At 35.4% G+C, this 16,305-nt stretch overlaps 1 protein-coding gene across 1 annotated transcript; it reads right to left on the bottom strand.

Moving 5' to 3' along the window:
- Window positions 1-147: 147 nt before the first annotated feature.
- LOC145218179 (DNA-directed RNA polymerase III subunit RPC2-like) lies at window positions 148-15,969 on the bottom strand. The gene is made up of 24 exons (XM_080085578.1): window positions 15,720-15,969; window positions 15,104-15,278; window positions 14,084-14,240; window positions 13,723-13,846; window positions 11,498-11,692; window positions 11,248-11,352; window positions 11,008-11,172; window positions 10,521-10,631; window positions 10,297-10,458; window positions 9,811-10,018; window positions 9,150-9,260; window positions 8,608-8,806; window positions 8,231-8,404; window positions 7,655-7,782; window positions 6,086-6,150; window positions 4,262-4,406; window positions 3,855-4,036; window positions 3,410-3,526; window positions 3,057-3,165; window positions 2,552-2,692; window positions 2,111-2,240; window positions 1,602-1,715; window positions 1,019-1,148; window positions 148-550 (listed from the first exon to the last, which is right to left on the bottom strand). Exons 1-24 carry the CDS (start codon window positions 15,792-15,794, stop codon window positions 374-376), a joined length of 3,399 nt encoding a protein of 1,132 aa, XP_079941704.1. The 5' UTR covers window positions 15,795-15,969; the 3' UTR covers window positions 148-373.
- Between the last annotated feature and the right edge of the window lie 336 nt (window positions 15,970-16,305).

Below are 16,305 nucleotides of genomic sequence, written 5' to 3'. Positions count from 1 at the left end.
GCAAAAAGAACGTATCCTGTTTTAGAGGTTGCTCTGTGGGAATCAGATTCAGAAAAGATCTCAGAAAGTTCTAATTTAGGTGGAGCCAGTTAATTCACAAAGTATTTGACTCTAACATGATTTTAACGGCACGCAAAAACAAAATAATTTAGGCCTAATTTAGGCTTTTAATTTAGACCGACTTGTCATCAAACAGAATGACGTACACAAAAAAATCAGTAAAAAACAGAAATATGATTGAATCAACGTAAAGTTCCGCTGAAGAATAGCACTTACCTTAAACAAAAAGCATGATAGCAGTTTAAACAAAGTCTTTGTGTTGCAAAAACGAATGAAACCCTAAACGACATAACAATGATTCCAGGTAAGGTCGTCATACTTCGTTGTACGGTTTAAGTTTCAGTCTTGGAATAATATTCATTGACGTTAGTTCTTGGAACAACAATTTGCACGCATATGGGATTTTGAGAGTGGCAACTTCTTTTGATGACTTGCAAAGTTGACACCATTTGTCGTAACCAAGCAAACCACATTTGCCACAAACATCAACCTATAGATAAAACAAAAGGTAAAAAAGGTTTAAAAATGTCTTGACCCAACCTTAAACAAGCCGAATCCGACCAATACCAAAGTTATCGGTACTAAAGATTCCTATTTTAAGTGCTCCGTGCCTCACAACGATGTGTTTCACTTTTTCATGAGGACACGAAACGATTACAAGATAACTTATAGAAAGTTCCAATGTACCGATGCGCATTACCATCTTCAATTTTTATTGCAAAGGTGCTTTATAAATATAGTAAATTACGCATGCCTTTGCTGGTAAAGTTTGTCCCAGTTTAAGATACTCTGTTATTAAAAAGCCCGTTCTAATGACCAAGCAATTTCCTTATTTATTGCCTGATTTGAAATAGTTTGGCCTGTTGGGCGATACAGTACAGTTTTTTTCCGATGATACTACATGAGTAACAAAACCTGCAACTAAAAAACTGAAAACAGAAAATACACTTTAACCGACCTCAAACTGGTCGCTGGATATCATAAGCCTCTCCAACAACAGCATGCTTGCTCCGTATCCGATCAGACAATCCCGTTCCATTTCACCTAATCGCAATCCCCCGTCCTTCGATCGACCCTCAGTTGGTTGCCTTGGTAACACACATTAGCATTTTGAATCAGCACGCCAAACAGTGACAAGCTATTGTCATCTTTTAACAAACAAATATAGCTATAACTGCAGCGCGTTTGCCATTTAACCAACAGTTGTGCCCTCTACGTTGACGCGTTTTATAACGTCGCAACGTTGTGCACCTATTTCCAGCAAGGTGAATATTTTAGTGCAATTGTGTGTGACGATTGTTTTACCGAGCGAAATATACTCAACTCAACTCAATTCAATTCAAATCAGCCTGTTCACATGTTTAAACATGTTTGGAGCACTAACTATGACACATTTACATAACTTACAATATCTTTAAGATTTTGTTTTTTTTAAATCGGTTTCGTTTTCCCCTTAAAGCTAGTTCAAAGTTAATCTTTGGTCATTTCAACTGATTACCCAACACCGAAAAAAGTTATCCAATTTTTTAGCATTTGTTTACCTCGTCAGTACAGCTCTTGGTCCACGAGCTCTTGCATGCATCTTGTCCACAACCATATGTTTAAGCTTCTGATAATAAACAGGGCCGTGATAAATGTAAGCCTCCAGTGACTCACTGTTGACAACAAAAAGAGTTCCACACTTTTTAAAAGTTTAGTATAGACAACCATTCACACAACAATTTTATTTGTTAATTTGTGTCCGAGCTGTGTTTAAAGTGAGTTCACCGTAGAAAGTCTGTCCCATAACATTTATGTTGATTTGCTCGACATTTTAGGGTAATATATGAATGTAACGATTTAGAATAACCACTCACTTTATAATTTGATTATGCATAGCCCAAAAAGGTACTGTGCCTACAGTAAGAAAATATTTGGAGGCATATGAAAAAGCACCCAGCACAAAGGCTCAAAACAGAAACACCATGTCTGATTTGATGTACTTGAATATTTCTTGTGGTTCACAATGCCAAACATGTTAAAAGTGACGCAAATGCATTCATACACTCACCCAGTAATTCCTGATGTGAGGCAATCCTTGCCCAAGTAGTTAAAGCCATGATCACTGAGAACCTTCGAAAGCACTTCTACGTTGTCTCCTCCAAATGCTGTTCCGTAATGAAATTTCGCTTCCACAGCTCCTGTATAAAAACACTCTAATGTAAGACAAGATGAAACAGCAAATTCATGGTGAGTTTGTTTCATCAGAAGAAACAAATCCTAAAGAAACATGGGCAGTTGGGACATAAACAATTTCGAAAACCTGTGTCAAGCCTTTTATACAGTTTTTATTGTCCAAATTTGTTATTGAAGTTGTGAATTGTGATTTAATGTTACATATCGTTTACGTTTGCAAAAGTTTGGGAGTCTTAAATGACCGCATCATGTTTGTTAGCTTAAACATGGGAATGAAAAATCTTAACAGAAAACTGCAACAAATGGTTGGATATACCTGCTTTGCTTCCAAGTAGCTCAAGCAGTTTTCCAACAGTCATACGAGAAGGATAACCATGAGGGTTCATAATAACATCTGGACATATACCCTGATCATTGAATGGCATATCTTCCTGTTGGGCAATCAATCCCGTAACACCTGAAATTTTTATTTTTGTTATTGGCTAATGAAGTTCTCCAAGCTTTACCAATTTCTTTTGAAGAAATTTTTCTTCCATGAAAATAAAAATCAGGCAAGCAAATATCAATAAAATGTTGTGCTAATACAAGCCCTGGTTAGAATGGAAATCTCAATACTGTAATAGCTTTGCAACACTTGGAAGGGTTTCATATAATTTACAAGAGAAAAAATATTTGTAATGGTGTCAATGGTATAGAAAAGTGTTTGGTAACATGAGTGTTGCCAAGACAACAAACTGTAATTGTAAGACAATCATGGTTGGGATTTTAGGACGATACATTAAAATATTGCATCTTTTTGGTGAGAAAATTACAACACAAACCTTTTTGTCCATGGCGGCTGCTAAACTTATCCCCAAGTTCTGGTCGGCGAGTTTGACGCAACAACATTTTTACGAGGAATGATTCTTCGTTATTGGAAGAGACCAATACCTGGCAATGATAAAAATAAATAAAAATGGGCACCATTGTCTGTCACAAATAATGACCTTGACACAGAAAAAAGCATGAAAGGCTTTAACATGGCATTGTGGCTCATACAAGTCGACATACAGTAATTTATTTTACATAATCTTCTTAATGCAATAGGTTTTGTATAGCTTACTGGGTAACTAAAAGTGTGGTTACAATACATAATTTAATGAATTTCATAAAGTGAACATTAATCCACAGCAACCTTTTCAATCATAGAAGGAATTGGACCACGATATGAACTTGGTGTATCCTGATATTGAGGTGGTTGTTCCTTGTTAATTACACTCGTTTGGAGTGGACATGATTTATTAACCAAAACCTGAAATAAATGGTAATTTTTTTTCAGAAAAGGATGCACTTTTGACAAAGGTGTCCTGTAATTTTATCATAGTAATTTTACATCCTAGTAAATACATTTCTATAGCACATGATGTAGCAAAAAAGGTTGGGGTGAAAATGTAATGTGACTAGTACAATGCTGTAAAAAAATATGAAATGCAAATACTGTGCAATAAAACTACCACAAAATTCATCTGCGATGAGATTACCTTCACAAAATGAAATTACAGTGAACCCTACCAATAAACAAGGTAGCACTATTTTAAGCTAAACAACTTTCTGAAACTATTAATATTAAACAATCTTGCCTGTTTGTTTTGAACTCGCATTCCAGGCATAACAATCCCATCAGCATCAAGAGCTTCATGTCTCCAAATGGGCTTTTTTGTGTCGGCATCAAGAGCTGGGCCCATTACACGATCAAATGATTGATTTGCGTAGCGTTTTAAAATACATCGCTGATTTCGATAGACAAGACATCTGCCATAGCCTATTTGATAACAAATAGTGGTGTTTATTTAGTATATAAATGACCTCATTTAGATTTTTAAATCAACCTGCTATATACATGTTAAACTAACAGGCAAAATATACAAAAAAAACTTACGCTTTTCTAGAAAACAGAACAAAACATATTTGATAAAAAATATTGTGGTAAAATAATAAACCTCTCAAAAATATGATATGTTCGATCACAATTTTAGTAATGTTTAACCTCTATCAACAGATGCTTTGTTTAGCACGAGAGCATCTTCAATATCGTATCCACTGTAACTCATCACAGCAATAATTGCATTCTGCCCAGCAGGTAGTTTTTCAAAGTTGATCAGTTCAATGGTACGAGACTTTACCAAAGGTGCCTACAATTAACAAAACAATATCATGTCTAAGTCACATGTATTTCAACATGAAAAACTCCTGATTCTACCTGTATGTAAACACTTGTACAAAAATTTGCAATATTTTTTGTATATCTTATGATTTAATAAGACATATAGTTTACTACAGCTACAATAAACAACAAAGACAAGTTTTACATATTTTGTAGCTTACATATAAACAGTTGTTACTTTAGTTCTTTAGGTACAGAAATATTTCCTATGCATTTTTTGTATTGGGTCCCATATTAGCCATCGTCTTTTATAACTTTAGTCGTTTCTGCAGGCAAAAACTCATGGGTCCCCTACACATGCAAAGTTGAAAATAATGCAATTAAAGAGATAACCATGCGAAAGTCAGGTGTTGTAAGGTAAAACACAGTGATCGGCACTGGGCTTAAGTAATAATGCTATGTAGAATACAAACTACAAAATTAGATGCACCCCAGATATTGTTTGAAGTGTGTCCTATTTAACGTTTTAAAAAAACTGACCCATTTTAGGGGGCTAGTAGGGTAACTTGGGTTCGACACACAAATTAAAAAATATATAAAAACCACAATGACTCAATCAATAGTACTGCAAAATTTCAACCCAATCCGCCAATGTTTAAAATTTCGACCACTAGAGGTGTTTTGAGCAACAACCGTTAATGTTTCTGATGTCATAGGGCTGTTAACAAGCCCCTAACTGCCATGGCGCAAAAACGATTACCAAGCAACCCACCAACGAGCAACACACAACCGGTTGCCCTTGTAACACTATTGCGCCAAAGAAGTCTTTCGTTTGTGGTGCCCAGTAACATACAAATACGTTTTACACTTTGGGGGCTTGTGGGGTAAATGTTAGGACTACAGGGTTGAACACAACAATTGACACCTATAAATGGCATACTATACAAGAAATCCAAATTTCAGCCAATTCTGAAACTGTTTAAAAACTCACCCATTTTAGGGGGCTAGCGGGGTAAATACTGGGGTTATCAACAAAAACAAAGTGGGATGCACATCTACATAACTATATCTACCATCTGTGCAAATTTCACCCAAATCCATCATACATTTGATGGAAAAAAGAGTCGGACAAACTATGGGTGAAAAAAAACATTTTAGGGGGCTAGCGGGATAAATAGTGGGGTTATCGTCACAAACCAAAGTGGGATGCACATCTACATGAATATATCTACCATCTGTGTAAATTTCAGCCAAATCCATCAAACATTTGATGGAAAAACGAGTCGGACAAACTTCCGGGAAAAAATACCTATTTTAGGGGGCTAGCGGGGTAAATACTGGGGTTATCAACAAAAACAAAGTGGGATGCACATCTACATAACTATATCTACCATCTGTGTAAATTTCAGCCAAATCCATCAAACATTTGATGGAAAAACGAGTCAGACAAACTTTGGGAAGAAAAAAAAAGGAAGAAAAAAAAAGAAAAAACAAACAAACAATTCGAGTAAAATCAATATGTGTCCCCTTCAGGAAAGGGGACCCATAATTAGAGTAAAATCAATATGTGTCCCCTTCAGGGAAGGGGACCCATAATTACCACAAATAGCAATTTAAGGAAAAGCACTCTAGCATTTTATAAAAATATGCACCAAACCAATTAACCACCCTTTACAATTCTATATATGACATGTGAAGTTTTTATACCTGTGGATAGACAAGGAGATACATCAAAGTGTCAATCCGCTGTTGTTGATTGTAACCAATTGTTCCTGCAAAGTATAAATAGAACTATACAACACTTCTAAGTAATAAACTTAAGTTTTAGCCAGAAGTTGTGTATATAAAAAAGTTCCCATTTTGATATAAAAATGAGAAAAAAATACAAAAAAAAATTAGCAAGAAAAGATTGCAAGAAAGCATTTTATTATTTTTACCACTAACATAGACTTTTCTAAACTGTGTCTATTCATAGCTGTGTTTTACTTCAATATACATAACATAAATTTAAACCATGTGCATTGACACAAATTGTGTGCATTAAGACAGTGTTTCCCAACCTATGGGTCGCGACTCAAAGTTGGGTCGCCTGAAGATTCTGTTGGGTCGCCTGTTTTTTGTGACAATAAGAGGATTTACTCTTTGACTTCGTTTCGTAGCGTTATTTTTTAATTTCCCACGGCTAAATCAGGGTTCTTCAACGATGGGTATTTCGTCCAACGAGGGGTTGATGGTGAAAGTTTAAAGGGCGGGGGTGATATAAGCTTACAAGAACTGTGAAACTCAGCTAACTTTATCTTACAAGCAGATTTTATTCGTCTTGCAGACAAACGCCACGGACAAGGGGCGCATCAGCTTAAACATACCACTATTTCATTATACATTTTTTTACTGACGATTGTTTGTGCTTTTTGTGATCTCGACAGCAAGGTTGGGCAATTAATTTGCCACATAGGGACACTTTGTTGAGGCTATGTATGGTGACGGGTCATACTTTATAAATACAACGCTAACGAGCTTTCCCTTAAACTTGTTTCGCTTTCACATTTCCTATAGGCCTAATAGTGCTTCCCAAACTGTGAAGTATTTGTATCATTTAATTTGGTAAATGTAGTGTAATTTGATGTTGAATGTATAGGATTCTCCTCTACCGAGTAATGCCCCATTGTTTTCAACAAATGAAGGGTATTGTTTGCGCATAATCGTAATATTATTTTGTCTATGATGTAACAAACTGTTTTGAATAGTTGCCCCAAAATAATTTTACGACAACTTGGCGTAATAATGGTTAATTCTGTTTGGGACGTCATTTTGGCTGATAATTCTTTGAGATAGCTCCAAAGTTCGGGCTAAATGGAAATGTTTTGAATAGTATTTGTTTGATTTTTTCATTTTCCAAACTGGCGTAATAATTTTCGAAGCTTTTCTTATTTAGAGACTGAAATAGTAAGAATACATGTCCATGGGTCGCAGGACATCACAAAACAACATTTTGGGAAGTATTTGGGTCGCGTCAAAAAAAGGTTGGGAACCACTGCATTAAGAGATTTTAAGGTGTGCAAAATGTTTGTTTTCCAGAGCATATAACTTATTTTACATTTTAGTGTTTAAAGACAAAATATGGCAGGTGTGCATTTCAGTCCTCATTTTAATCTAATTTACTAGAGAAGCAGTCTCACCTACCACAATAAAGTGGCAAATAATTTCCGAAACAACTTTTGTGTCAGCAAAATGTATAGACTCTAATTGGATAACATAAAAAGATAAATAACTTGCCCATTGCTTGCTTTCCCATAGCACACTGGTATGTGTTCCTGGGTGACTGATTATGATGTGGGTAAGGAATCAGCCCTGCACAAACACCTAGAAGGGTGAAAGGCTCAATCTCAAGATGGGTGGTTTTGCTGTAAATAATTGTACATTGTAAAAAATTTGTCCCTATCAAAATGTGCTGTTGATTTTATTATGTTTCAGGAATATTTTTATGATAGGTAAACTATTTAATTTTTTGGAAAAAATGCTTTTTGTAGTGTATACCAGGGGTGTGCAACCTGTGGCCCGCAGAGACGTTTGGATTTACTGGCAAACGTGTCCCACTATTACATGTTTTCGAGCAGATTAATGTGCAGGATGCTATGTTTCTGCGACCTGGCAATATGTGACTAGAATCAAAGGTGAATTTTACTTGTAGTTAAGCATATTTGGTAAGTAAAATCACCTTGTTTTTACACAGGTGCGGCCTGCGTTCTAATTTTGGTCATTGCATTTGGCCCTACAGTAAAATAGGTTGCACACCCCTGGAGTATACCTACATTTCAACAAAACAGTGTGTGTTTGATTATTTGCATTTACTGGTTAATAAGAGATTCATCCAAAGCTATGTTGCAATCATTTTCTTCATTGACATCTAGAAATTCCACCAAACCCCCTCTTAAAAAATCCTCAAAAGAACGCATCCCTCGTTTCAACTCTTCAATATGTTCTGATGTTACCAGTGGTTTTGATTTCTTGACAATGATATAGGGTCTGTTGAACAAAAAGCAAATTTTAAGCAAATTTAAATATGCACAAAACCATTCCGCCAGTATTTGCATTGTGCAAAACTTAAATTTTGAAGCACAAAAAGAAAAACAAATGAAACATGGATGTGTTATATTAGACCTAACAGTGTTAAAAGTAGATACATGTATTTTTTATGATGTAACAACAAACAATATTCATGTGACAACCTGCAAAGCCTTCCACCATCTGATGAAATATAGACAGTTCGATGAGCGCGATTTGTGCAAACTGATATGAAGTCATTCAGATAACCATGTCTCCTCATTAATCGTAATGTATAGACAAGGTTTTCAGGGTCACATGTAACTCCGATCACATTTCCATTAAGAAACACCATGTATCCTTCCAAAGAGTGGATTTCTTCACCTAAATAACAGATTGTTACAATTACAAAGTTTAGCACCAACCATTTGTGGTGTAAGATTTTACTATTACCATTTTCTGTCATTAGGAAATAGTCATAATAATATATTGGTTTTGTTAATGATTGTTAAACAGCACAATATTAAAATGACAAGATTTACTATACTGCTTTACAGAGTGTTAGCATTTTACCTTTGTCTTATTCAGTAATTAAAGTAATGGAGTCAAAAATTTAGTGACAAGATTTATGTTTCATACTGCTTTAATATCATTAACAATAACAGTGCCTGAAAACAACAATTTTTTTGAAAAGTGCACATTTAGAATGCAACAAACTGTTTTTTACCAGATAGCATGTAAACATCTTCAACTCCGAGGTTAAATAGAAGTCGTTTCGTTGGTTCTTCCTCAACATCAACTGTTATATGAGTCATCAATGCCAAGTTTTTTACCAAACCTACAAAGATTTGTTTGCAAGTTAACAACTCCAGTGCCTGGCTTTTATGACAAAAAGATAGATACAAAATGAAACCAGCTCTTGTTAAAAAAATGTGCCAGACCAGAGCCTTTCAACCTTTTTATACCAGTAACCGGTACTTTGCCTGGTTTTGGTGGAAACGGGTCTTGGTTACTTTTTATTTTTCCAAATAAATCGCTATTTTATTTTTTGATCAATTAGAATCATATAGGCCTGAATTTTCTAGATATTGTATTTTACAGATTAGTATTGGATAAAGTCGGCACTCATTGCACTGTAAAAAAATTGGTACCCAAACAAAAATAGAAACATAAAACAGGCTTTACAAAATGCAAGTTATGCTTTGGTAATAAATGGGTCGTCTTGCATTATTTAGTACGAGAATGGTAAATCCCGAAAGTTAGACTACTTAAAGAGTCAATTTTGGTTCAAAAAAGTTTGGGAACCTTGGTCTAGTCTAGATGCTTAATAACTGTAGTAGTAATGCATTTAAACATTTTTGATACAAAAATACAAAATAAATACATACCACAAGCTTCTCCTTCAGGAGTATCTGATGGACATAACATTCCCCATTGAGAAGGTTGAAGTGAACGTGGCCCACTCACTTTTCGAGTCTTCTCAAATTGAGAGTTTACTCTTGTCATCATCCCAAGAGCAGAAATATAGGAGAGTCGACTTAAGACTTGAGTGACACCTTTCCGTTCCATTTTAAATCTCTTGACTACCCAGTTGCCCTTAAAATAATTGTTGTTTCTTTAAATAAAATCCAAAACAAAGTCAATTCTTTCTAAGAAATAGAAAAGTGTGACCAAATACATTCGATGTTTGAAGATATGGTTGGTGTTTTTTAAGATATGTGAAATGAAACTATGGTAAGATGCAAGGTAAAATGTAAAAATTAATGTGCCTTTTTTATGCACACCGAGTTATAAGTGTTGGTACATTACAAGAAATTAGAAAATCAAGTGACCGCATACAAAACACACTAAAACAAAATACATTAGTCACTTACAGTGGATATAGCATTATTGAGAGATAATGTTATGAGATCTTGTCTCATGTGACGAACAATATCAAACTGAGCTGCTCTGGGCTTTGGAATGGTCAGGTCTGCAATTTTCTTCAGTTCAGTGTTAAATCGCTTGAACAGATCTTCGAAAAGAAGGGATACCAACTGCAACAAAAACACTTCTTCCTAATTAAAAAAAAAATTATACACATAAAACAAATACCCACCCCACCAGCCAATTCCATTCTCTTGTTGCCATAGTAATCTCGATCATCTACCTCCAGTTGACCGAGTTGTGTAAGTATAACACGTCTGATCATTAATGATAAATACACTGCCTGCAAATGAGATAAAATACATGTTTTACAGTTTATTTCACCAAACGTTTTTTGTATCGTTGGTTATCACTATACTTCAACAAAAACATCAGAAAGTATATCAAACTAAATTTTACCTAGTACAATACAAAGTAATAAAGACAAATATCCATTCACATCAACATTTTGAGTCATGAGCAAAACGTTTCAGTTTATCACATAATATCTACATTCACTGATCTGTATGTCAATATAAAATGCAGATACTTTTTTCCTATTATACATGTCAAATTATAATAAGATAAGTTATAACATTAGTGTTTCTGGATGAAAATCCACAAGCAAGGTGCATGTGGCTGTTATGACTGCAGTATAAATAATATTGTAGCATCTGTACCTTTGAGTAGTAATTCCAGTCTATAACAGGGACATGTGCAAGTAGCGTAGTTGCTAACCATTCACGAGCTTCATCAGTCCTTGATCTTCGAACAAAACCCCAAGATCCACGCTGACGACGAATCTTGCTGCCAATGTAGCGTGATGCTTGCAGTTGTGTAAAAATCTTAAAATAAAAGACAAAAACATTATGAAGCTTTGCAAACAGACAGTCAAATTTATGACAATATATGTTGAAAACCTCAAGTTTTTGACATTCTTCGATTGATGGTGCAAACAGTGACATTAGATTTTCATCAGTTCCAATAAGTTGCATGATTGCTTGATCACTTTCAATTCCCATTGCCTAATTAAAAACAATAAGCAACATGAAAAACATAAACATGAAACACTAGTGCTTCGATCCCATACAAAACCACACTAGCAGATTTCAAAATCTTTTTCATTTTATGAAAGGGTTAGTGTTTCCTAAAAAAATTGGTGAAACTTACTTTAAAGACGACACATACAGGCATATCTTCATTTAAAGCATTTTGCTGGACATAAAAGTTCCCTTTCTTTTGAATGACAATAACCCTGGTCTTCTTTTCATGAGTTGAACTATGAACTGAACAAGACACCAAGTTTTTTCGATCTCTTTCAACTATCATTCTGTTTTTAGATATTTGTTCTTGTATAAGAATCACCTGCAAAATAGATTAAAATTTTTCAAAACTATTTTAACAAAAAAGGCCGACCTCCAATTCAAATTCAAACTAGAAGAGTGGCTTAGCACATTTTGTCATTGCCTATACACTATAACCTATTTTAAAACATTCATATATTTCCTCTGCTTATTTTATATTGGGTCCCACATTATCCAGCGTCTTTTATAACCTTAGTTGTTTCTGCAGGCAGAAACTCATGGGTCCCCACACATGCAAAGTTAAAAATAATGCATTTCAAGAGATAACCATGAGAAAGTCGGGTGTTGAAAGGTAAAACACAGTGATCAGCACTGGGCTTAAATAATAATACTATGAAACCACAATAATTCAATCAATAGTACTACAAAATTTGAGCCCAATCGGCCAATGTTTAAAGGTTTGACCACTAGAGGTGTTTTGAGCAACAACCATTAATGCTTCTGACTACATAGGGCTGTTAACAACCCCCTAACTGCCATGCCACAAAAACGTCCAACAAGCAACCCACAAACACAAGTAACACACAACCGGTTGCCCTTGTAACACTATTGGGCCACAGAAATCTTTCGTGTGGTGCCCAATAACATACAAATACGTTTTACACTTTGGGGGCTAGTGGGGTGAATGTTGGGGCTACAGGGTTGAACACAACAATCAACACGTATAAATGGCCTCTTCTTCAAGCTATCCAAATTTCAGCCCATTCCGACACTGTTTAAAACCTCACCCATTTTAAGGGGTTAACAGGGTAAATACTGGGGTTATCAACACAAACAAAGTGGGAAGCACATCTACATAACTATCTTTACCATATGTGTAAGTTTCATCCGAATCCATTAAACATTTGATGGCAAAACGAGTCGGACAAACTTTGCGGGGTAAAAAAACATTTTAGGGGGCTAGCGGGGTAAGTACTGGGGTTATCAACACAAACAAAGTGGGATGCACATCTACATAACTATATCTACCATCTGTGCAAATTTCACCCAAATCCATCATACATTTGATGGAAAAAAGAGTCGGACAAACTATGGGTGAAAAAAAACATTTTAGGGGGCTAGCGGGATAAATAGTGGAGTTATCATCACAAACCAAGTGGGATGCACATCTACATAACTATATCTACCATCTGTGCAAATTTCACCCAAATCCATTAAACATTTGATGGAAAAACGAGTCGGACAAACTTTGGGTGAAAAAAAACATTTTAGGGGGCTAGCGGGGTAAATAGTGGGGTTATCAACACAAACAAAGTGGGATGCACATCTACATAACTATACCTACCATCTGTGTAAGTTTCATCTAAATTCATTAAACATTTGATGGCAAAACGAGTCGGACAAACTTTGGGGTAAAAGGGGGCTAGCGGGGTAAATACTGGGGTTATCAACAAAAACAAAGTGGGATGCACATCTACATAACTATATCTACCATCTGTGTAAATTTCATCGAAATCCATCAAACATTTCATGGAAAAACGAGTCGGACAAACTTTGGGGAGAAAAAAAAAAGAAGAAAAAAAAAGAAAAAAACAAAAGAAAAAAAACAAAAACAATTTGAGTAAAATCAATATGTGTCCCCTTCAGGGAAGGGGACCCATAATTACTGACAATGAATTTTGAAAGGAAGAGATAATGTTTTATGTGTATTTTTATGTGTATCTGGCATATCTATTATGCGTGTCAAAGAGGTCAGTTTCTAGTAGACAGACAATGCCAGAATGTGTTATGCTCGCAATAGGTGCGCTGCCAAGCAGTCTGTTTTATTACACCTACAAGCCCACTGGTTTAAAAACAATGCCGCTAAAGTTTCTTGTTTAAAGAAACACAAGTGGTTAAGCGAGGATAAGAACCTACAACCTTGTTGAATACAAGGCAGTGGCACTAACTACTTGGCCATCTTGGCGACAAATTTTAACTAAGATTCTTACACTTTATTGGGACATAATTGTTATGATACACAGTTTTCACTTGCAAACATGCTTAAAACATTTAAAATCAAATACACTTTAAAAACAAACACACATTTACCTTCTCAACACCTTTACATACAAAGTAGCCACCAGGATCATAAGGACATTCATTCATCTTAGCAAACTCAGCTGCATTTTTTCCATTAAGGACACAGTTAGAGCTTCTTAGCATAATAGGCATCCTTAAAGAAACAGTTGCATGCAGAATTTTATTTAAAATTGTTTCAACAAAATAGAGTTTTCAATATTAAGCAGTAAGATTTGTTTGACATGCAATTCTTAAGGAACCATATTAAGAGAAGGAATCAAGTTTTATGACTTTTTATTTAGTTTTTTGTACCAATCTTATACTTAAATCTTTGCCCTATCCTTTTAGACAAAAATATACAAGCTTTTATGTGTCAAAGTTACATACATACCTTCCAATTGCTAATCCTTTTCTGATTACCCTTTGCTGACCTCTTGTGTACTGAATATCCACAGTAATGGGTGCAGAGTATGTCATGTCACGTAGGCGACATTCATGTGGGGTAACTGCACGTGTGACAGTAAAACTTTCTTCAACATCGGGTTGACCTTTGAAAACAAAAATAGGGCCAGACTTAATGTTTATGTTTACTTCTGTTTCTGTAAACAATTGTATAAAGTGCATTGTCATACTGTGTAAATCAAAAACTTTACCTGTTGCATTTGTTTACTTTTTGCATCGTATTTTTAAATACCATATTTACTCATCCCTCTAAATACCATCCCTCTTTCCCTAACACGGGTGGTTAGATTCTAGGGCCCCCGCGACTGGTCCCACCATCGTTTCCCCCCCAGTCGTGTTATACTCATTTTGCGCCACACTCACTTTCTTGTGAGCACCCGACATATAACGCCTTATAATACGGTGTAGCTGCAGCGCGTTGTACCACTTTCCACCGATTGTGCCCGACACTTTTTTGCGCTTCATAACGTTTTAACGTTGCGCAGCTATTTCCGGCTTGGTGATTGTTTTAGTGCAATTGTGTTGCTATGTTGTCTTTCACCAAGCGAAATAAACTCAACTCAACTCAACTCGATTATAAGCTGCCCTCGTTTATAAGTCATCCTCGATTGTAAGCCGCATAGGTGTTAAAAAAATAATTTAAGTCGTCCCTGATTGCAACCGCACACTGGAATTTTAGATACCATTGTTTCATAATACATCTTTCAGTTGTTACATAGTATAACCATTTGCCCATATCTGTTAGTTACATTGATAACTGTGCCCAACAAAACATATATCGACGTGCAATCTGTACGTGCATAGAAGTTTTGAACCTCAAATAAATTATAAAGTTGAAGTGTAGAAATAATATCAGTATAAAATTAAAGTGTAAGCCGCCCTCGATTGTTAGCCGCACAAACAGCAGGTAAAAAACAATATAAGCCTCGGTTTACAGTCAGTAACTTACCAACATGAATGTCCAAGTACTCAAGATACCAGTTAGGATCTGCATCACTTAAAACTTTTTTGTTTGCTTCCACAATTTTCTTGATGTCAACATTGATAAAATAGTTGAAAGAATCAATATGTTGTTTAACAAGACCCTTCACTTTTAGAAATTCCGGCAAAAGTAGCCACTTTTCCTGTGGAAACAAGTTTAAAGTCTGAAGTAGGGTTCCTCTATTTCTCGGCTTTTTCGTTTCTCGAGAAACGAGAAATCAAAAATTAATTTCTCGAGAGTTTTGAAACTTTTTTTAAGCTGATTTTCTAACAAAAACAAACAAACAAATTTCCGACTGTACGTTTTTTCGCTGCTAGTAGCGATCGCAAGTAGTGATTCACTAGCAAACCAGCAAAAAACGAAGCGACTGTTATATATCTTAAGCAACCAGACGAGAATTTCTCGAGAAGGAACTCTACTCTGAAGAGAACGGTGCCTTGTCTTTTCAAAACTTGAGTGGTAACTTTTTTGCATTCCATAACGTCTTAACGTTGGGCAGCTATTTCCGGCTTGGTGATTGTTTTAGTGCAATTGCGTAACTATGTTGTCTTTCACCAACCGAAATACACTCAACTCAACTTACTTTTAAGTCGGAAATAGGTTTTGTCAAATCGTGTTTGGTATTGTCCATTTTAAAGTTATGTGGTCTCAGTTCCATAAAGATACAAGCATAAAACTGTGCTTTCCATGAGAAAATGGAACGCCGCGGTTGATTTCACACTCATCCGTCGTGTTTTCTCATTTGATTATTTTGGTGCATCTGCTTCTGTATGTTCTCGTAACAGCACTTTGTTTACAGTTTTACCACGTGGAATCTCCGAACCGTGACGAAAAAAACTACAGGCAAAAGCATAAGGTACCGGCATTGTAGATTACTTTTTACGCCAATTGATGAATGGTAAAAACATCAATGGTGTAAATCAAAACTTTGGAGAAACAACACAATAATAAAGGTTCAGACTTGCATGTAATTTTTTTTGCACGTGATTCCCAACAAACGCAAGGATTGATAAAATTTGAGAACGTAACGGCAACAATGTTAAGTAGATCGATTCCTACAAATTTTTAGCTTAATTATTGTGTCAGAATTTTTTTTTACTTTACTAAAATTCTTGTCAAGCGAAATCAAAAAATAAATAAACGTCATGCTTGAATAACCTTGACGCGTT

The sequence above is a fragment of the Phallusia mammillata genome, chromosome 3 (genome assembly GCF_965637545.1).
Source record: "Phallusia mammillata chromosome 3, kaPhaMamm4.hap1.1, whole genome shotgun sequence".
Taxonomy (NCBI): Eukaryota; Metazoa; Chordata; class Ascidiacea; order Phlebobranchia; family Ascidiidae; genus Phallusia; species Phallusia mammillata.
Note: the sequence above shows the minus strand (reverse complement) of the source record. Positions and strands in the feature narration are given on the sequence as shown.